This window comes from Eleutherodactylus coqui, chromosome 5, assembly GCF_035609145.1.
Source record: "Eleutherodactylus coqui strain aEleCoq1 chromosome 5, aEleCoq1.hap1, whole genome shotgun sequence".
Classification (NCBI taxonomy): Eukaryota; Metazoa; Chordata; class Amphibia; order Anura; family Eleutherodactylidae; genus Eleutherodactylus; species Eleutherodactylus coqui.
In genome coordinates this window covers 44113182-44135572 of record NC_089841.1, presented here as the reverse complement: position 1 = coordinate 44135572, position 22391 = coordinate 44113182, and the positions used below count along the sequence as shown (strand labels likewise).

The 22391-nt window shown below is 47.8% G+C and overlaps 1 protein-coding gene across 1 annotated transcript in view; it reads right to left on the bottom strand.

The window, feature by feature from the left end:
- The window catches only part of RICTOR (RPTOR independent companion of MTOR complex 2), a 103231-nt gene that overhangs the window by 48536 nt on the left and 32304 nt on the right, over nt 1–22391 (bottom strand). Inside the window, exons 4-13 of the mRNA XM_066602402.1 lie at nt 19419–19483; nt 18103–18234; nt 15655–15718; nt 14498–14624; nt 13251–13420; nt 12150–12217; nt 10758–10825; nt 5430–5512; nt 1769–1856; nt 71–161 (exon numbers count right to left, since the gene is read on the bottom strand). Coding sequence (XP_066458499.1) covers nt 71–161; nt 1769–1856; nt 5430–5512; nt 10758–10825; nt 12150–12217; nt 13251–13420; nt 14498–14624; nt 15655–15718; nt 18103–18234; nt 19419–19483 — 956 coding nt within the window. The remainder of the gene's footprint in view (nt 1–70; nt 162–1768; nt 1857–5429; nt 5513–10757; nt 10826–12149; nt 12218–13250; nt 13421–14497; nt 14625–15654; nt 15719–18102; nt 18235–19418; nt 19484–22391) is intronic.

The following is a 22391-nucleotide window of genomic DNA, read 5'->3' as shown; positions in this document are numbered from 1 at the left end:
ATTGTGATACCACGTGCTTGTTTTACGACAGTCAAAATAAATAAATTGGGATGATCATTCAACCACGTACCTGGAACGCGCTCTGTGGGGAAGAATAGTCTTCGCTTCTGCTGCTACAAATCCATCGGCGAGTCTCCAGGACTCCTGAAAGCGACTTGGGTCTGGAGGGAACAAAAAAAAATACATATATGTAAAGTTGTGTTTTTTCTTGATGGGGCTGTAAGAGGCCGGGCTCACAAGGACGTTTGGCGAAAAGCTATGTGTATACAGGTGCAGTCCCACGCTGCGTAAATCCTGCGGAATGTCCACAGTGGGATCGCACGGAAATTCACGGAGAGTTCCAGGGCAGAAAGGCAGCTTCTCTATTCTGTTGCGGCCATCTCTTCCCATAAATGAGAGAGAGTTCGCAGTGGAAACAGCGATAAAATTGACATGACGGCCTGTCCGCAGCGCGTGGATGAGATTTTTGCAAATCTCGTCCACTTTGCTGCTTAGGTTTAATATTGCAGGCGGAATTTCCGTGAGGAAAGTCTACACGGAAATTCCACTTTGTGTGAACCCAGCCTTAAAACGGTTTACCGCTGTGTACCAGCAAATCACCGTGATTTTGCATAGGGCATGACAGCGTATTTCCCGCTCTGTCATTTAGCGACGTTACATATAAACGCCAGACTTACGTACGTACAGAGTTCTTTATGCGCCCATGGAGAATAAAAGAGCTCTATTGCATGTAATACACGGTAAAAAAAGAACACGCTGCGTTTTTTTTTTTTTTACGTGCATATGATACGTAATGTATGCAATTGTGACTGGATCAATGAAATTCGATATGCTTTCATTGATCCCATTCACCATGTAATACGCAATTTAAATTACGCTTGTGTGAGCCTGCCCTAAGGCATAGTTTTGCGCCGGTGCTCGGCCCCCGCTCTGGTCTGTGTTTACAGCTACAGTCCTGGCCGGTTTATGGTAAGTCACAGCGATCAACTGCTGAGCCCTGCTATTGGCGTCAGCCGGTGTGACGTCCCGTACACCGGCCAGCTGTAAACACGGAGCGGGGGACAGAGCACGGGCGCGGGGACAGGTGAGTCTATCATTATTTGGTATGTTAGGGCACGGGGAAGGGGATGTTGTGAGATGTTACAACCCCTTTAAGGGCTCGTTCACACGGGCGTATGCAATTTTAGTCCATGAAATATACACAATTTGCACCGTGTGTGTATGCGCATTTTTTTCTGTTTGCGCTGCCTGCGTGTCGTACGTTTTTCACACAAGCAAAAATAAAAAAAAACACGAGAAACTCCAAGTGACATCAGTTTTGTCGCAACCCGCAGCAAACGGGATGTGCGAAAAAAGAAACAAAAAAAAAGCAAATACGGATACCAATGTGCGTTTGCTGCTTTTTTCTCTTCTACGCACCCGCAGATTCTAATGGGTGATTTTGTGCTGTGAATACGGACCAATATAGGACGTGCTGCGATTTTTCTCTTAACAAGCAGCATTGGTCCGTCGAAAAAAAACGTATGTCTGAATAAACAAATTCAATGTAATGGGTGCGTATGCTTCCCATATTCAGTGCGCAAAAAATACGGACTAAATACAGAAAATACGACCCCGTGAAGGGGCGCTCGGAGAGCAACGAAGTGGTACAAGGTAACGAGAGCGCAATATCGGACGGCGAGGAGAGGACGGCTCTCATGAACAGCAGGCACCGAGCACAGGCCAATGTGCAGCCGCTGAGAACAATCCTCCCCGTCCGCGCACTTACCCACACTCAGCAGAGCTTCAATGAAGTCCTTTGTCACAACAGGAAGTGGGAGGCGAAAGATTTCATACAGAACCTCCAGAAGACCTCGCTGTGCAAAACAATGTCAGATGAAACACAAATCAGTGGACGCGTGCCAAGCGAGCGCCGCCACAGAACCAACCGGAACGTAATGTGAGCAGAGGAAACTAACACATAATTATCTGTATTTCCACAACAAGCAGCCCTATTAAAGGGGAAGTCACCCCAGAATTAGATGTGCGCGGAGTAGAGAAGAACACAAAACGGACATTCAAGTCTGCGACACTGTCAGGAACTGTCTGAAACCAGGCATCTAATCAAGAGTGTGCAGAAGACAAGACAACTCCTTTAGAAGCGATTGTCTCGGCTCGTTTGGACTAACGACTTATCCTCTGGATAGGTCATCACTAGTTGATGGGTGGGGGTCTGCCGCTCAGGACCCCAATTCATCAGTTGATAGTCCAGCCCGCTGTCCAGTGCAGCGAGCCGGACGTGATCATCGGCGGACGCTGGTTACACTCCCAGTGACACCAATAGGAGAGCCGCGCCGCTGCGGTACTTCCTGCTCCTGTAACGGGGCGCCCTGTGAGCCAACACCCACACTGCCTCCACTGTCCATTGATGACAGCAGGCTGGACGATCAGCTGATGGACCCCAATCCATCAACTACTGATGACCTATCCATGGGAGAATTCATCAGTCCAAACAAACAGGGAGTTGTACAGGATTAGAAAAACAAGGCTGCTTTCTTCCAGAAAAGGCGCCCCACCTGTCCCACAGGTTGTTTATGGTATTGCGACTCAACTTCATTGAATTATCTTAACTTCCCCCTGGAGACGTAGCCCCTTTTCTTTTCATTCCCTCCATTAAGACACTTTTTAAATGTTCCTGTTAACAGGGCTTGTTATTTGCATGAAGAGTTGTAATGGTGTCATGTAATGCATCTCATAAAATTTTGAAAGAGTTTTAACATTTTTTTAACAAGGGTGAAGTGGGAGAAAAACATTGCGACTGTACAATTATAGAAGGGCTTGGCTTTTATTTACAGTGTTCACAGGACAGTAAAAATGACACCAAATTTAAATCATTTTTACCACTTTATTCTTTGTTTTTAAACGTTTTTGCTAAAAATGTTTAAAAAATTATATTTTCCCTCAGCGGAGCTATATGACGGATTGTCTTTTTTGGGGGAATGCCCACAATCCCTTGAACATTTTTTTTTTAAGGGAGCTACGATGAAAAAAAAACCGCAATTCTGGTATTGCATATTTTTGTTTCTAGCGCTCACCATGCGGGATTATTAGTTTAAACTTTGCTGAATGCATTGACACCAATTAAGTTAATTCTTTTCATTATTCAGATTTTTTATGTTAAAAATGGTAAAAGGGTTTTTTATTTAAAGTGACGATCCAGCTGCAGGGCAAAATTCTGTCTCCGGACCAAAGGGTGGAAGGGGTATCTTACCTGTACTTCATGATCTCCTCCCGGCCCTTCGTTCCACTGGTTCTGGTTTTCAGACGGTTAAGATGGTCATCGCCATCTTTAGACTGCAGAGTACTGGTAGGGTTAGGACTAGCAATGCATGATAGCTGCTCTGCAATTGGTTAGTGCCGCTCACATGATCTGCATTGGCCTACCACAGAGCACATCGCAGCGTCTATTGGATCACTAGAAAATGGCGTCGGCCATCACTGTAGTCCGAAAACACAGCACTGAACCAGCGGAATGGAGAGAACTGGAAGAGAAGATCACCTACAGGTAAGATAACCCTTCACCCTCCAGACTCCAGACAGAATTGTGTCACAAAATAGAGGGTTGCTATCATTTTTTTAATTTTTATACATTTTATTTAACGGTTTGTTTTTCTTTTTACTCTATTTAGTCTCCAAGTAGAACTTGAGCTTTTGATTACGTCTAGAATTTTTTGCAATACTGCTCTATTTCGGTGTATTGATTCCCAGGGTGCAATTCCCAGTTTACATGTGTGATATTCTTTGGAAGAAACCAGCCATCTTTTTCTAATCTGAAACAATCGAGTATTGACTCTACTCAGACTAGAGGCCCTTTGAAAGATTATCTTTGTGTGTAAAACGGCTGAAAGATTTAGCAATCTGCATAAAGTGTTAATGGACATGAATAAAATAAGTAAATCTTGTTATTTGTATAGCACCAACTTATTCTGCAGCACTTTCAGATAATTTATTACCCCCCCCCCCCCTCAACAAGCTTGGTACTCATTTTACCGACCTCAAAAGGATGGAAGGCTGAGTGAAGCTTGAGTCGGCTACCTGAACCATGCAGGGATTAAACTCACAACCTTCAGGTGAGGAGCGAGACCTTAGGACTGCATTTCTGCTGCCTGAGAGGTTCATTAATACTTTCTCATCTTCATGTGCATGTAAGAGGACCTCTAGAAGTTGTTTGCAGAGCCCAGTGTGTGTTTAAACACACACCCAGCTGCGTAAACAGCTGCCTCACCTTTCTTTGTTCTCCTCGCAGCTGCAGGCCTTATGGCTAGTATAAATATGCCACGGGGAGAACATTCTGGAGTCTATTGAAAGATGCGCAAAATACAGAGGTACCTCGGGATGCGAGTGACCCAGCTTGCGAGTTTTTTGACTTGGAAGCAGGCTCTCTCCCGAATTTTTGCTCTGGTTTACGAGCCTGCTTGCAAGTCCAAAAACTCGCAAACTGAGGCTCATGGGGGGGGGGGGGGGGGGGATCTATACCCCCCTATCGCCGGTGTTTCATCCCCGCAATGGTCTGCAGTACTGCTGACTGGCTGCCGCTCCCTCCTTCACGCCGACAGAGCATTGCTTTCTGGATGCGGGGCTTGAATGCTTCGACTGGTTAACTCAGCGCCGCATCACCCAGTGAACACCGGCAATGGGTTAACCAATCACAGCCATTGAAGGACATCATTGAATGGCTGTTATTGGTTAACCGAGTGCCGGCTTTCATTGGCTGATGCAGCGCTGAGTTAACTAGAGGATTAGCTTGCTGGAGGAGGGGTATTCAAGCTCCGCATCCAGAAAGCTATGCTTCGTCGGCATGGAGGAGGGAGCGACAGCCTGCAGCAGCGCTGCAGATCATCGCGGAACCACGGTGGTAGGGAAGTATTGATTTTTTTTAACTTGTAGTTAGTTTCCCGATTGAAATGCACTGGAACGCATTAATGGCATTTCAATGCCTTTCAATGGGGAAAAGTGCTTTGACATACAAGCTTTTTCGGCTTAAGAGCTCCGTCTCGGAACGGATTAAGCTCGTATGCCAAGGCACCCCTGTACATTCACGTGGAATGTATTTGCTCAGTCTTCCAGTGGCTATACAATGGATTTTGAGTGAACCAAAATGCATCATTCAAACGAAGAGTGCACGATACCCGCGTTTACATGTAACGATTATCGCTCATTATCGGCCGTTTGATAATCGTTGCGTGTAAAAGGGCCTAACAATTGATGCCTCTGGGATACACTTGCTGCACCACGGTGAAAAATAAAATACAAAGGGGCTGATTTTTTTTTTTTTTATGTCTGTGCCCCTTTAAAATTGGTCTAACACAATAGACCGCTCACATAATGTAATATAACTACACATCTGACCAACAACAGGTTTCCATAACAAACATTTGGCGTTCCCTTACCCGTATTTCCATGTTTGGTATACAAAGAACTCCTATCAGGGACTGGATGCCCGAGTTTCCAGGCTTGCACAGGCTAATGATCCCTACAAAAGGAAAAGAACATGTGAGCCGGTGATCTCTGACTAAGAGACATGGCAATAATCTTTGGCTGCAGCGAACATACATGACAATACGAGAGCAGACCTCACAATCCCTCCCCATGTTCTACCTACTAGACGGGAATCAAAAAGATCCAACCAGCGATAAGCGGTTATGGGGACGTTCACAGCATACTCCATGAACCGACATGTAACTCCCTTCTAGCATCCTCATCTCTTGTCCAGAGCACTTATAAAGAGCGCCTCTCGTACTGGAGGACTGTCCTGTATTACACAGCAACTCACTGATGTGAATAGACACTGTGCAATACTTCATCTCCCCTGTGGAGGCGCTGCAGAAAAATTAAACACTTGGGCCTCATGTCCACTGGGAAATTTGGGCCTGCGTGGATTCTCCATGCAGAATCCTGCTGCGGATCCCTCCTTTCCTGCAGACATGAGGCCTGAAAATAGATAATACTCACCTGTCCGGACGCTGCGGGTTCCCGTCCGTTGAGGCTGGATCTTCTTTTTTTCTGCCCAACGGATGTGCTCGGCACGCCGGCAGCGCGCATGCGCCGTGCACACACTTTTTTTTTTAATTACTGCTTTCCCGCGGTACAGCGAAAATATAGCTGCGGGTGTGCCGCGGGAGGGGACGGCTCCCATAGGTTTCAATAGAAGCCGTGGGAGCCGTCCGTGCGGGGAACCCGCAGAAAATGGAGCATGCTGCGGGTGGTTTCCCGCACGTGCGATCCGCGCGGCAGGGAAAAATGACATCTGCAGGTATTTCATTACCTGCGGGTGTCCAATGATTCCCTATGGGCGCGGACTTACTAATTACATTTTGCTAGTGGACAGGAGGCCTTACTGTCAGGCTTCCCCACAGATTACAGCTGATCAATGAGGGTCACAGCAGGGCGGACAATTTGATTGTTGTCAAGGGACTCTTCTAAAAAGTAGGGAATGTTCAAAGTAACATAGTAACATACATAGTAACATAGTAACATAGTATGTAAGGCCGAATGAAGACAATGTCCATCTAGTCCAGCCTGTCTATCCTACTGTGTTGATCCAGAGGAAGGCAAAAAACCCCAAGGCCAGAAGCCAATTAGCCCTTTTGGGGGAAAAATTCCTTCCCGACTCCCTAATGGCAATCAGACTGTTCCCTGGATCAACCCCTAATAGTTCCTACCTGCCTGTAAACCAGGATTGACACTTAACCTAATATTTATATCCTGTAATATCCTTCTCCAGAAAGACATCAAGTCCCCTTTTAAACTCCTCTATGGATTTTGCCATCACCACTTCCTCAGGCAGAGAGTTCCACAGTCTCACTGCTCTTACAGTAAAGAACCCCTTTCTATGTTGGTGATGAAACCTACTTTCCTCTAGACGTAGCGGATGCCCTCTTGTTACCATCATGGTCCTGGGTGTAAACAGATCATGGGAGAGATCCTTGTATTGTCCCCTCATGTACTTATACATGGTTATTTGATCGCCCCTTAGCCGTCTTTTCCAGGGTAAATAGTCCCAATTTTGATAGCCTCTCTGGGTATTCCAGTCCCGTCATTCCATGTATTAGTTTAGTTGCTCTTCTTTGAACCCCCTCCAGTACTGTAACATCTTTCCTGAGCACCGGTGTCCAGAATTGTACGCAGTATTCCATGTGAGGCCTGACAAGTGCCTTATATAGTGGGAGGATAATGTTCTCGTCCTTCGCCCCTATACCTCTTTTAATGCACCCCAAGACTTTATTTGCCTTTGCAGCAGCAAAGTGGACTAGGCTTTAAAGGGATTTTGCCACCATAAACTTTTATGGCTCACTGACTAGCCAGGGTCTGATGGAGGCGGTCCCAACACATCCAAGAGGAGGAGCTTAGTTTTTATTTTTTTACCAAAAGGAAGAAGCTGAGAAGGAGAGTGGAAGATGCAGTAAGGGCCGTGGTGGTCACATGTCCCTTATGTTGGTAATGTCATTGCTGCAGCAAGTAGAAAGCATTGAGAGATTGGAGGCGAACGGAATCGGGAGAGGATAGTATGACTTCAAGATTTTGCAGCCTGGTGAGCGGCTTTCAGAATTTTTTATTCTACTCGCTTGCACCGGATAGCATCAGGTTTCCCCCACCCACTAGTGGTATCGCCTGACGGTGAACAGAGCAGATCATCCCCTTGACAGCTTAAAAGTGCCAGGAGCCGAATCTAGCAGCGATTAGCGCAGGAAAGGGAAGGGGTAGAGTTAGAAAGAGAAGGTGTGATAGACTCAGCAGGGCGACGGCTGCAAGGCCATGCCGAGATGCCCACTGACCAGAGGCCGTGCCGAGATGCCCACTGACCAGAGGCCGTGCCGAGATGCCCACTGACCAGAGGCCATGCCGAGATGCCCACTGACCAGAGGCCATGCCGAGATGCCCACTGACCAGAGGCCATGCCGAGATGCCCACTGACCAGAGGCCATGCCGAGATGCCCACTGACCAGAGGCCATGCCGAGATGCCCACTGACCAGAGGCCATGCCGAGATGCCCACTGACCAGAGGCCATGCCGAGATGCCCACTGACCAGAGGCCATGACGAGGTTTATATACGGGCATAGAGATCCTCGCTTGTCGCAGCACATGCCCCAACGTAAACAGCGAGAAGTGCTCCCCACAAATACAATCTTATGGGAACGAATAAGCGAGCCCATACTACCAATCCTCTGCCACAGGTAGCGGAAGGTACATATCGACATATATTATCGATCGGTGCTTGTTAAACAGACGAAGAATCGGCCTGAGTAAAAGGACCTGTAGGGCGGATTTCATACATCCGGCATTTTTCCCCAGTATTAAAGGTGTTGTCTGGGACTGAAGTATTGAAGTCCTGTCTTCAGGATAGGTCATCAATAGCTAATGGGCGGGGGTCCGCTGCTCGGGACCCCTGATGATCAGCTGTTATGCATTTCCCATACTCAGGGAAGAGAACAGGACCCGCGAAGGGTAGTGCCAACCCCGAGAGGTTGGAAAGCTTGCAATAACATCAGGTATTTTTGTTAGCCATTAAAAGGTCTCATATCTACAAGATGACTTGGTTTCTCTTGCTGGGAACAATCACATGCTCAGCTCGAGGTGATGGGGAGGCGGCAGAATAAAGGATTTCTCTCTGATTATCACACATTTTCTATTTCCGCTGTAAAGCTTGTAGCTGTTTTCCCACGTTACAGTAATTGAGGAGGAGCAGCCGAGGCTCAACCACAAGTCCCTCTGGTGGCTTCACAGCTTTCTGTACTGTATTACAGTAATCTAGTGTAGGAGCTGAAGTTCACTGACAACCCCTCCCCCCACAGAGGCCACGTAACATACTGCCACACGTTCTAGCTTACATGTTAGAATCATTTCAGCTGTAGTTTCTGTACGGCCCCCTTCCCGGTCTGTAAAGTGACATCACTTCCTGTCTGTGACCCGGAGTCCGGCCACCGATCAATCCTACCAGTTATCGTCAAAGGCAATAACTTACATAGGGGCCTGGGAGAAAACTGGACAGGCAGGCTCCGCCCATGAAGAGAACAGGGCAAGGGCCATCTCCACCCGTAAAGAGGACAGTGCACGGCAGGGTTTCTCCCACTCCCCTTGATGAGGGCATGGAAGGCTCCCCTCTCTCATAATAAGTGCACGGCAGGGTCATCCCCCCACCCCACATGACAAGCTCACAGCAGGAAGGCCCCGCCATGATGAGCATGTTTCAGGGGCATCCTTTCCCCCATGACAAGCGCATGGCAGGGTTGTTTCCACCACAGACACACACATACACACGAGTGCACGGCAGGATCTCCCCCCCCCCCCCCCCCCCTCCAAGGACGAGTACACGGCAGTCGTCTCCCCATGAAGAGCTTACAGCAGGGTCCCCTTCTCCCCCCCCCCCCCCCCATGAAGAGCTCATAGCAGGGTCTGCCCACCCATGAAGAGCGTATGGCAGGGTTCCCCCATGGAAATAACAGGACACGACAAGGTTCTCCAATAAGGAGTGCAGAAAAAAAAGCCCCGCCCATGATGGAGAACAGGGCAGGGGCAGGCACCGCCCATGATGGAGAACAGGGCAGGGGCAGGCACCGCCCATGATGGAGAACAGGGCAGGGGCAGGCACCGCCCATGATGGAGAACAGGGCAGGGGCCTGTTTAAGAAAGTTGGATGTAACCCCCTAGAAAAGGGTAAAATTACTAAATTACAGAATTTCGCGATAAAGGGAACCTTTCGTCACCTTTGATCCCCATAATGTCATTTTTGGGGCTCAGAGGTCATGACAGGATCCTTTTAAAAAGAGGTGGTCCGCATTCAGATCTCATCTATTAGCCAGAGTACAGGGACTTATAAAAGGGTATGTTCACACATAGCAGCAGAAGGCGCGTCAAAAATGTACCGCGTAAAGCATTCAGAAGCCAGATTTTGAAGCCGCTGTGGTTTCCCTCCGCAGCTTTTAATCACCACACGCATATTGTGATTCTTTTAGGTTGCTTTTCCATTAGTTTTTGCTGTGCCATTTGTTTTGTATTGAACAGCATTGCAAAATCGCAAAGTAATATAGTTAAACAGAATCTACATCTAATGCAATACATTTTGCGATGCAGTTACGGTTTTCTCTGCTGATGTCAATGGGATGAACCCACAAGGAAAGGCTTGTTCACATCTGCGTTTAGGATCTGTCGCACTAAAATCCAGGGTGCAGCGCCATTTCATTCGCAGAAGTGCCAGAGGGCTTAACATAAACTGGATAGACCCCATTAAAGTCAATGGGGTCCGTTCAGCACGATTGAGTTCCGTCCTAAGATAGATCCTTTCTGACCGGGGATTTGGTTTTTCTGTGCCCAAAACGGAGCAGGGAAAGGGAGTGATGAACAAGCCGTCCAGTGCACAAGACATGTCAGAAGGGGCATACAGCGGTGTTCAAAAGCCACAACTGCAGTGTAAAACCGCACAGCAGAAAAAAACACTACAAACTACTTTTCCGAAGATCTGATGTAAGTAAAGGGATCGTTGTTCTTTGCGATTTCCAAGGCATAAAACGGTGACAGAAAAAAAAACGCTGCTATGTGTGAATGTGGTAATGCAGGGATATTCGGCTGAGTTGCGGCACTAATTACAGTTGGGAACCCTTTCAAAAATGCAGTGTAAAAAGCAAATGAGTCCTTTTGCAGACAGATTTATACAGTCACCCAGCAGAAGACATTATTGGTTGGACTGATGCTGCTGCAGTAAGTAGTAAGCGGCACCAACCTGCCCAGGATCGGAACGCTGCAACAATCCCCAGTTTGCTCGCCTGCAGCCGAGCCTCCCGGTCTTCTCTGGAAAGGAGACAAAAAAAAGCAAAAATTGAATTTGTCTCAGTTATACCTGTAAGAAACGCGGGAATGGACAACAAAAAGTTATGCATTTTCTAATACAGTGATACCGTGGGTTAAGAGTGCCTCCGCTTACAAGCTTTTTGACTTGAGAGCAGGCTCTCTCCCGAACTCTTGCTCTGATTTAAGAGCAAAAACTTGGGTGACAAGCCTTGCTCTCAATTGGGCCACCGCTGCTGCCAGTGGCCCCCATTGAAAGCAATGGCCTTCCGGCAACCCATGCAGTGATTTTCGGGGAAGGGCTGTAAATATAAGCTCTTCCCTGAAAAATCATCCCTAGCTGTAGTAAAAAACATATACTCACATGCCTGCCGCTGCCGGGGCTCAGGCATGTCTAGCCGCCACTTGTTCTCTTTGCATTTTTAATCCCCGCCTGCTGAAAAGCTTCAGAGCAGTGCAGGGAGAACAAGCGTTGGCTAGACGCGCCTAAGCCTCGGCAGACAGGGGAGTATACAATTTTTTTACTACGGCTAGGGATGATTTTCAGGGAAGGGCTTATATTTAAAACCCTTCCCTGAAAATCACTGTGAGGGTGCCGGTGTCCTATTGCTTTCAGTGGGGAGCTTCGCGATTCGGAAAGGATTAATGGCTTTCCATTCATTTCAATGGGGACAATTGATTTGACTTACGAGTGTTTTGGGTTATGAGCTCCATCACAGAACAAATGCAACTCTTAACCAAAGGCAGCACTGTATTGCCATCTCTGCTTGCTTCCACTGTATGGGATATTTGACTGTTTACTACACCATCAAGAGTGAAAATATGTCCTGGCGATATGATGGACTCACAGATTGGGGTTTGAAAAGTCTTTATGGCAGATTCACTAATGTGAATGCACTTAGAGGCACCCGAGATCTGGTACTCAACATGGTTCTTCTAGACTCCAAGAGCTCAAAAGCAGCAGCGTACATTTACATTGGCGTGGATTTAAAGCCCCGGACCATGGCATATCAGCACTGATCAATGAGATTGGTATTCATCTACCTGGCCTTTACACAGACCAGTTCTGACTCATTTGTCCCCATTGAGCCATCCCCCCATTTACACGTGGAGCCGTGCGACCAACTACTGAGCATCTTTACGCTTGTAAGAAGGAGCAGATCAGGCAACAAACAGGCGTTTGCTCATTCATCAGCTGGCAGTTTGCACTTCCGCAAGGCCAACAATTGGGCCAAAAAGAGTGTTTGCGCAATTATCAGGCTTTGAAAAGATGCTTTAAACGAAGGCAATTAACAGACGTCGGGTGCTGCACACGGCAATGACTTACTTCAGCTGCCCTTCCGCTGTATCCGGATTATGTCTGTAGTGAAAATCCGTGTATGGCGCTAAAATTTGCTACAAAAGAAGAAAACGTATTTCATTATTAATTCCGTTTTATTATATGTGGCTTATAATTCAATCAAACTGAGAAGATAAACACCTTATTTTACCTCCATTGTGACATGATGCCACCTTAAGGCAGGCTTGGTTGTTTTTTTTTATTCTTATGTAGAAAATTACATGAAACCAGAAAAATTCTTTTGCTCACCATCAGGAAGCAACAAAAATTTAAAGGGCTTGTACCAAAATATTAAGTTATCCACAGGATAGGGGGGAACTTGCTGATCGGTGGGGTCTCACCACTGAGACCCCTGCTGATCTGGAGAATGGGGCTCCCATATCCTGCTCTCCTGTCACTGCGGGGAACGCTTTTTCCCCTGCAGTGATGTCACTCTGAATTGACTGCTGGCCAATCGTGGGCGGTCAGCTCTCCATTCATTTCAATGAGAGGGATGGAAATACTCAAGTGAGTGCGCCGCTCAGAGACTTGCAGTCCCACTGAAAGCGAAAGTAGCGCTAGTGCTCTTGCGCGATCAGTACTCCATTTAGTCTCCTCCTCCCTGTGGGGGGTGCAGTAACCCCGCAGTGAGCACATAGGACACCCGTTCTTGAGATCAGCAAAGATCTCAGCGGCGAGACCCCCACTGATCAGCAAGAAGATAGACTTGATATTCTGGTACAACCCCTTTTAAAGAGACCCTCCTCTCCCCTTTCTTGCATTTCTCCAGCAGACCCGCCCGCCAGTTCTCCTCTAGTCTTCCAAAATGGTTGCAGCACTTTTCTCCCTAGGCTATGCACTGCTAGTGACTATTGATGTGCTACACCTGCTGTCTCTCTGACCAACATGCTCACATAAGCAATACCGGCCAATCAGAAAGCAGGATGAAGTGCGTCACTACATATCAGAGGGGAGCCCTGTGACCACTGCCTGTCCAATCACAGTGGCGCGTCCGTAAATGCAGCCATACCTGGTACTGCCACTCAGTGCTATTCAAGTAGTCATACACCCAACATGCAATCAGCAGCCCAGACGAAAGGCGTCACGTACCTCTAATTCTACGTCCGCTCGTACGTACTGCCGCGTCTTTGGATGATTGAGGAGGTGCAGGACCGTGGTGATGAGGGCTTCGTTTATTCTACTTAACTGGCAGTCAATCACATTTTTTAGGATGGTACTGAGGCCGCCTCTGAGCGCCACCACTTCAGGGTTTTGAAGTGCTGCAGTGATAAGGAGTAAACAGAAACCAAAGCACTTAATACACAAAGGCAAAAGTAATGTGTCAGACAATAAATCACTATTCTCATACACTGATTGGCCCCTTTATTAGACCACGGCCCTCTTATAACGGGAGTTATGGATATTCTCCCCGTGACTCCGGAGCATAAAATCACGTGACAAGTTTTCCGTGGATCAGCTTCAGCGTGAATCCCCATTAGATGGGAAAACCCAGCGATTTGAGCGACTTCCAACGAGGCCGGGTCATCAGTGCTAGACTAGCCAGGGGCCGGGACGTCACTGACAACCACGTGGGGTTTTCTCGTGTAACAGTGTGGAGAGTATATGATAAATGGTGTGATTAAAAAAAATAAAATATATCCATCGAAAGGGATTCCTGAGGATGGGAACAACTTGTCATCAAAAAGGGGTCAGAGGTGGGTGTCAGGAATCATTGGGATAAACAGGCACTGCACAGTCAGGAGCAGCTGAATACCACACTGGTGCTGCAACTAACATGTCTGAATGCACAACTCGATGTTCCTTGGGGACTATAACAGCAGACGACCTGTTCCAGCACCATTGGGTCTAAGAGAAACAGAAAGACAAGACTCCAGGGGGCAAAAGAGCCCAAAAATTGTATCACTGAGGAGCGGAGAAACATCTCCTGGTCAGATGGATCCAAATCTCTGTTGCCCCGTGCTGATGGGAGGTCAGAATTTGGCGAAAGCAGCATGAATCGATGACCCCTTCCTGTCAGCTGGTCAGAACATGTCAGCACCTCCATCTAATTTGCAGCAACTACAAGAAGCTTCCTGTCCGCAGGGGCCGGTATTCCTGCAGAGCGATTTCATCACCTCGTGGGATCTACACCACAGCGACCTGCTGCGGTTCTGAAGGCCAAAGGAGCCAACATGTTACTAGATGGGGGCTAATAAAGGGGCCGGTCAGTGTATAATAGGAACCTACATAGGAGGAGTTGTAGTAGTAATATAAGACACACCACATGGTTACACAATATCAGCAGGGAGTAACATTGTGACTGGTTTCTGCCAGCAGGAGAAGCAATGAATTACTACCTAGTTCACAGATAATGGCGATGCACGCCCGCACCATCCGGTCCCGTTCCTGAAGGCCATCATTTCCAACAGCTATCAAAGAATTGGTTATAGAACTAGGGAATAAGGAAGCATTCACAGTAATCATCTGAAAAAGAGATAAGGAAAAGGATCAGTCCCGGCGATCGGACCCCCACCTATCATAAAGGGACGGCATATCCTACACTAGGCCATCGCTATGTCAGGGCTTTTACCCACTATCGGGTTTTTTTTGTTTTTTTTTTACACTGCTATATCGCTGCATTTTTTTCAATGGGACTTTGTAATGTTAAAATCGCATCACACAAAAAACCCCCCCAAAAAACGCAAAACCGGAAACTTGCGATTTTTGTGCGAGGCGATTTTAACATTAGAAAGTCCCATTGACGTTTGCCGTAAAAAAAACGCTAGTGGGTAAAAGCCCTGACACCCTCCATCCAGCCGAGGAATCTAAAATGTAAAAGAGAAGGCACTTTGTATCTCAAAAGCTCCAGTTCTGCATCTCCATCTATGCGTCTCCATGGTAACAGACTACAAATGGTGTAGTCTGAGCCTGTAGTCTAGTGTTCCTGCCTCTCAGCTGTCTCTGCATTAACTTCCTGTCATGTCAAGACCCCCCTGCTCCTTAAAGGGGTTTTCAGAGTAATGAGTGGCAGTGGGGTGATGCACAGTATATAAAAATATACATAAACACAAATACTCATCTCCCGCGATGGTTCTTCGCTGCCGCTCACTGCGCTCTAGCGTCACATGGGTTGTTTACCCACGTGACCGCGGGAGCCAAAAGGGGTCCAGAAAGGAACGTCCCTGAAGACATCTCTGGGGGTTTCTACATTAGAAGCCCACGTGATAGGTTTACGGGACCTCGCTGGGTGACGTCCCCTATCAAATGCCATGGCGCATATTTACTTTATATGGCTTTGGGCACGGAGAGCCAAAAACTATATAAAATAACTCATAACATATTTAAGAATCTAGAGGTCACATGACAGGAAGTAAATGCACAGCAATCACTAGGGGGCACAAAGGACCCTATGTACATGATGAAACAAAAGTGGGGTGCAGAAAAGGCAAAATAGTCACCTGATCACATAACTAATATCACAGTGACCGCGTTTGATAATGCCCCCGTCACTTACCTTTCTGACTAGTCTCAGCGCCTGCGTCCTTTCTACTTCATTACTTTGTTGAATATCTATACACCTGGAAGCAGATGAGAGATCTCCGATTAGGCACAGGCGGCAATGACAGACTATAAACGGATAGCAGGCCCTGTACTGAATGCTCCCCAAATCAATGACAGGAAAATCTGACTCCTTGTGGTAACACCCGAGGTCAATGGAAATCCATTACGCTTGTACCAAGACGTTCCTAAGTGCTGTGGTTCAGCCCGTGTTATTGCCATTAAGCTGCAGTAAGTAACCGCGTGCGGCGCTACTAATCACAATGCTTTTATTAGCCGGACTGGCTGCGGCCGAATCATTGTCCGTGCAAAGAAGGGAGTGGAAACTGCAACCAAATGGGGTCTGGTCACCAATATCTATGTTTTTTGGGCAAGCAGCCTTTCAATGGAGAAAAGCAGCATCTGCTGAAGCACAATTCCCTTACCATCTATACAGCTGCTCGCTATTAACCCTTTCCCTGCCCAGGATATATATCCTACGTCCTTGCAAAGCAGAACTTCAGTAGCCAAGCATGTATAAGATACATTCTTGCTTTAAACGGTTATATCTCAGGCAGATCTGGTTGCAGTCAGCGAAGAATCTTGGTTTGAAAACAAGCCCAACATCAAAGCTCTATCTGAAATAAAGCCCGAAATATAACCGTTTGAAGTGGGAGTTGCATAGAACTCAATAAGCTGCATCTCAGACTGTATTACAGTTAAAGGGCCTGTATTAAAGGGGTGCCTCATCTCAGGTTTTGACGGCTGAGATGAGAAACCATAGTTGTTTCCAGATCACCTCGCCGAGTGTGACCAAAACAACCGAGACAGCAGCCTTAAGCCTGGTTTAGACACACCGATTAATGATAAAAAAAAACAAAAAAAAACTTTTGAGCGATTTTTGAGTGATAATCATTGTGTGCTTTTTACAGCGCAAGGTGATTGCTCAAACGTTGAGCGATCACCTTGCGCTCTGAGCAGAGGATGCAGAAGACAAGCGGGATGTCTTTTGCATCCAGCTGTTCCCCGCTCGGAGCGCCTGGCTGTTATAAAGCCGAGCGCTACGAGCAGAGGACGCAGAAGACAAGTGGGGTGGCCTCGTTTGTTTTCTGCATCCAGCTGTTCTCTGCTCGGAGTGCCCGGCTGTTACACAGCCGAGAGCTCCGAGCGGGATATGAGAAAGACAGCTGGACCGCTCTGTTCTTCATACCCAGCCTGTCATCAGGGAGCGGGATACAGCTGAAACAATAGTATCAGCTGTATCCAGCTGTGAATCCCTGATAAAGATCAATGATTTTTAAGCATGCTGAAAGATCAGCGACGGTTTACCGAAAACTGTATGATGTCAGTGCAGTTAGACACAACGATTATCGCTCAAAAGATAGCTTTGAGTGATTTTTGAGCGAAAATTGTTGTGTCTAAATCAGCCTTCACGCTGAAGTAAACGGATGTTATGGAAACTACAAAGCACAGCGGGCTACACTGTTTCTTCAATGGGTGTTACGGTAACAGCATAAGGTTGCCACCTCGGCTATTTTAGTAACACCCTGTATGGTGGTCTGGAAATGTCCGCAGTTTCCAATCACAACTTTGAAATGCTGAGAAGGGACAACCCCTTGAAATATAAGTATCTGGGTTATAAAACACCACCAAAATGAATGCTCTGTCATAAATATAGCCTGAGATGCATCAAGTTGATTTGAGTTTTAGGTGCAAATGTACTTTAAAGCTTTTTTTTTAGATTTCTATTTGTCATAAAGTTACGCAAAGGTGACCCACAGGGGGGCCAAAGGGGCAGACCCCAACTAATTAGATATTGTGGACCTAACCTGAGGACAATATTAGAGTCACAGAAAACCCCATTAATAAAATGATATAATGGCTTCCCAATTTTGTTACAGCACTGTTAATATACAATATGTGCAGACACTGATTTTTCTGTGACCCCCCCCCCCCCCCCAAGATGTTATACAGGAGCTCTAAGACATTCACACGGCATACTATAGCTTTTAGTTTCCACCTGTAAATGGGGCATGCAGGGGAGCCTCGGATATAGGGGAACACAGAGGTGACATTAGCCAGAGACACGAGGATCATGCGATCACCGAGACCAATAGAGGAAGTGGTAACACCACAGCCTGTACTCAGTACATAGCGCCCACTGTGGGAGGAATTTATTTAGACCGGTGTTCTACACACTACTTATGGCAGATATTATAAATGGGCTTGTGAGTTGCCCCCACTGAGCGCTCTGTAGGCTAAAATGAAAGAAGTGGTTGTAAGCCGCTTGTCTTCGGGGTCTCCGGCGGTCAGGCGCCCCACAGGTTCCCGCTAGGGGCTCATATATTTACAATGCTGTGGATCACACACTCTCCATTACAGGCACAACTGTAAAGTCTGCATTACACACATGGAAGCCACTTACCTGGCTATTAAGTAATCTACTTTTAATGTTAGCACCTTCTGTAGAATACTGGAGTCTCTGATGAGATACCGGAGAGCCCGCAGCCCCGCCGCTCGCACTTCCTTCGCTTCGTTTAACAAGGCTAACCGCAAACTTTTGTCATAAACAAAACAAAAAACACACAGATTGCCGTCAGATGGAGATCTACACACAGTGACCTATTAATGTGTCATTCATTACACCACACACTTACTGTATGTGCGACCAGAGGGTAAAATTAGATAGGAGGGAGGGCTGTGCGCAAACTACGAGTCCCCAGTCTGCATGTTACTACAGTAGTAGAATGTGCTCACTATAGTACATTCTGCCTCGTCTCCTAACCCACCCAACATTACTTGGCTCACCGTGCACATTTCTACACCACACCTCTCCATCCCTACACCGCCCTCTACCCCTGGGGGAGATCAGCTGCTTACCCCAGATAACAAAAGATACCGCTCCTACACAAAGACCTGGTTCAGATAATTCCCATTGTAGGTCAGTCCATACGCCCCGCCGCGGCACCCCTGGGCCAGACTCGGCCCCGCCGCGGCACCCCTGGGCCAGACTCGGCCCCGCCGCGGCACCCCTGGGCCAGACTCGGCCCCGCCGCGGCACCCCTGGGCCAGACTCGGCCCCGCCGCGGCACCCCTGGGCCAGACTCGGCCCCGCCGCGGCACCCCTGGGCCAGACTCGGCCCCGCCGCGGCACCCCTGGGCCAGACTCGGCCCCGCCGCGGCACCCCTGGGCCAGACTCGGCCCCGCCGCGGCACCCCTGGGCCAGACTCGGCCCCGCCGCGGCACCCCTGGGCCAGACTCGGCCCCGCCGCGGCACCCCTGGGCCAGACTCGGCCCCGCCGCGGCATCCGTTTGGCAATGGCATTCACTTGAATGGATCTGAGCTGCAATACTAAACTCCGCCTGTATAACAGGCATGGCGCTGCTTCTTGAAGAAAGCTGCCATATTTTCCTAGTTTCAAACAGCCCATATAAAAATGAATGTGATAGTGTGGCCATGACCAGGACAGACTCCCACCCTACCAATGTGAATCATGTGGAATCACTGGGATCCTGCGCCATGTCCGGCCGTGAGCAGGAAGTGCAAGATCAGCGCAGCGCTCCCACTGATTTCAACTGGTGCGGCGCTCCGGCTCCCTCCTTATCGAGCCGCTGTTTGAGTAATGAAGTTTGGTTCCTTGTAGCCCTCCCCACACTAGCATGGCTACCAGATATGAGGGACCCCCCGCATTCTTACACCCCGAAGACACCCCTGATAATCTTAGGACTACTGCACTTACCAAATAATTATGTCTTCATATGTAAAACCTAATTTTTCTTCACTGTGGCCAACGTTGCATAGAAGCTGGAGAGACAAAACACAAAGTGATGTGAAGAACGTGACGGATTGCGAGTCTACTAAGGCCAGGGACACGCCGCCATATCTCATAGGATGCTCAGAGTTCGAGGCTGGGACGCACATCCGAATTACAGACGCAAAAATGTGGCTGAAATATGGTGGCGTGTCGCCAACCCAAGAGTAAATATTAACTAGCAGCGAATTATAGATTAGATTTAATATCCAAAAACAGCGCCACTACTGTCCACAGGCCGTGTCTGGTATTACAGCTGACAATAATCTGGAGAGATCCTGACACTCGCTGCTTCTGCTGAGGAATTACTTCATTGCATGGAAATGCATTGGAATTCCGCACGCGCATTTTGCCCACGGATCCGCGCCAAAAACTGTGGCAGAAGCGGTGGGTATTGATGCAGCTTTCGAAGGCGAATTCATATGGAATATTCCATAGTGAATTCTGCCGTATAAACATACCCTAAAGGTTCGTTCACACAGGCCCATTTACCTTCTGTTCATACATGTAATACAGACAAAAGCCCCGTTGGTCGCGGTACAAAAAAAACCCCAAAAACACAGCATGCCCTATTTTTGTGCATATTTACGGACCAAAAATGGCCATTAAATCATTGGGCGCAGACATTACAGTCAGATCAACGGTCAGATGTTTTTTGACGCGGATCAGTTACATTTGCAGCGAGGCCTCAGAGTTGCGCCACGGGTTTTGATGCGGATCCGCACAATGATCTAGCCCATCCGTGGGACCAATCGGCATGCAGCAGCCCAATGTTCGTTGTGGGTGGGAATGGGGCCAAAACCCAACATATCCGTTTTTTTCCTGCAGCACGAATTTCACATTCCGTATGTGGAAGGCTCTGTCGTGTGAACTACGGCGCAGTTTTTCATGGCATTCGACAGAACGCTACAATGATGCTAAATCCGTGGTGGAACCTTGCCATGTGAACGAGGCCGAAGGCTTCCCTGGAGAGGTCCGTGTTCGCGTACACCAGCGGCGGCGAAGAGCGATTATTTGCAGGCTTAGAAGAAAGAATTTTGCTTTCTTGTAAAGGATGTTTAAATGTCTTGTGAAAGAAATCGTTGCGCGGCCGCGGGGCGCGTGATGTACGGCTAAAAACAGCGATGAACAGGAAGCAAAGAGAAGGTGTTAACCCTTTCCAATCCACTGTCTGACGTCTAAAGACATTCTGATTGAAGGCTGTACAGCTTCAACGTCGAAAGACGTCCGGCAGGGTATTCTTACTGTAAATTACTAGCCGTTCTGTGGTCTGGGGCCTCTCCAGCATGTCACATACCGCAGTACTGGCTCTAGCCAGCAGATGGTGCCATTGTTTAATGGTAGAAAGAGAAAGCCCCCTAGGAAACCCTGAATCCAAAATTGGATTGCAAAGGGTTAAACCAATCACCAGTGATATACATCAGCCTCCTCGGTTCGGCGGCTTCTAGCTCAGTCCTCGCTGCGCTGTCTCCATCTATAGACGCATCCGTTTTGTCGCAGCTTAGTTACAGCGACGAATGCGGCCGCGTCTCCAGAGATTTAACTCTTTGGTGCGCGGATAATACGCCTTTTTACTGACCTCACTAACGGACTTAAAACCTGCAGATACATATTTTAAAAGCGGTGGCCTGGCCGACTACTGACAGCCAGGCTCCTGCTCTAACCAGCCAATAGTGGAGAAACCTCAGAGCCTGGCTGTATAACCCTTTACATGCCACAATCTATAGCACCTGTAGGATGATGACAGGGGTTAGGGGTTCCTTCTGTCACCCATCAGCACCCCAAAGTGTGATTTCAAGGTACCAACGGGTTCCCATGGCAGCCGGAAGCCTGATAAAGGCCTCTGTGTCTGCCATGTAACTCAGTTTATTAGACCCCGCCTCCTGCAGTCTAATAGGTTAATGTCATAGGCTTACTAGACTGCACTACATAAGTAATGCAGTGTACTAGGATCAAACAGTCACACTTTAAAAAAGTATTTTGATTATGCAAAAGTAGTAAACAAAAAAAACCCCAAAATCTCTAAACTTTGTATCACCTTTAATACCTGATCTTTGATCAGATAATAGAGTTACCCTGTTATTTTTTTGGAAAGGGAGGGGGGGAGGCAAGGTGGTGGGCGGGTGAGGGGTTCCATCTGTACAAACCCACCCTACCTGCAATGAGTTATGACTCTCGCAATGCAACAATCGCTTGGTGCATAAGGCAAAAAAAAAAGGCTGGTCACCAAGGGGTTAATAGACGCCGTCAGGAGGCCTTCATTATTAAACAGGAAAAGTTTGTGCGACTACTTTAGAACTGCGCTTAGACTAGTAGCAAAAAGCCAAATCAGAGGCGAGTCGGGATGTAGTCAAACAACAACCAAAGGCGAATGATGGCAGGCGATGACCTCAGCCTGGATGGCGGAGCGCCCGGCCCGAGGGTCCTCGCTTCTCAGGGGATTATGACCGGAAGCAATCACACACAAACAACAAAGGATCAGCTGCGGCCACTGAAACCAGGGCAAAGTTTCCCCGACGTCTTGTGACCGGGCCGTTACATCAGCCCCGAGAGGAGAATGAATGGCAGGCGGGAGAAGCGCCGCTCCATTCACGAGGACGCTCCGGCTCCGGTCAGCAGACGCTTCTCTGCCAGTAGAACAGCCAGCTGCCACACACAAGCAAGAGTCACACAAACAATAATAGTTGTGTCCAGGAATATTAAAGGGATTGTCGGGGGATTTACTATTGAGGACCCATCCAAAGCATCCCCACCAATCAGCTGACGTCAGTGCAGAGCAAGAAGCAGATAAAGCCATCTGCATTGCAGAAGCCCAGTTTGGTACCCTGTTTCCCTGAAAATAAGACCACCTCAAATTTTTCAGGGAGGCTTGAAATATAAGCCCTACCCTGAAAATAATCC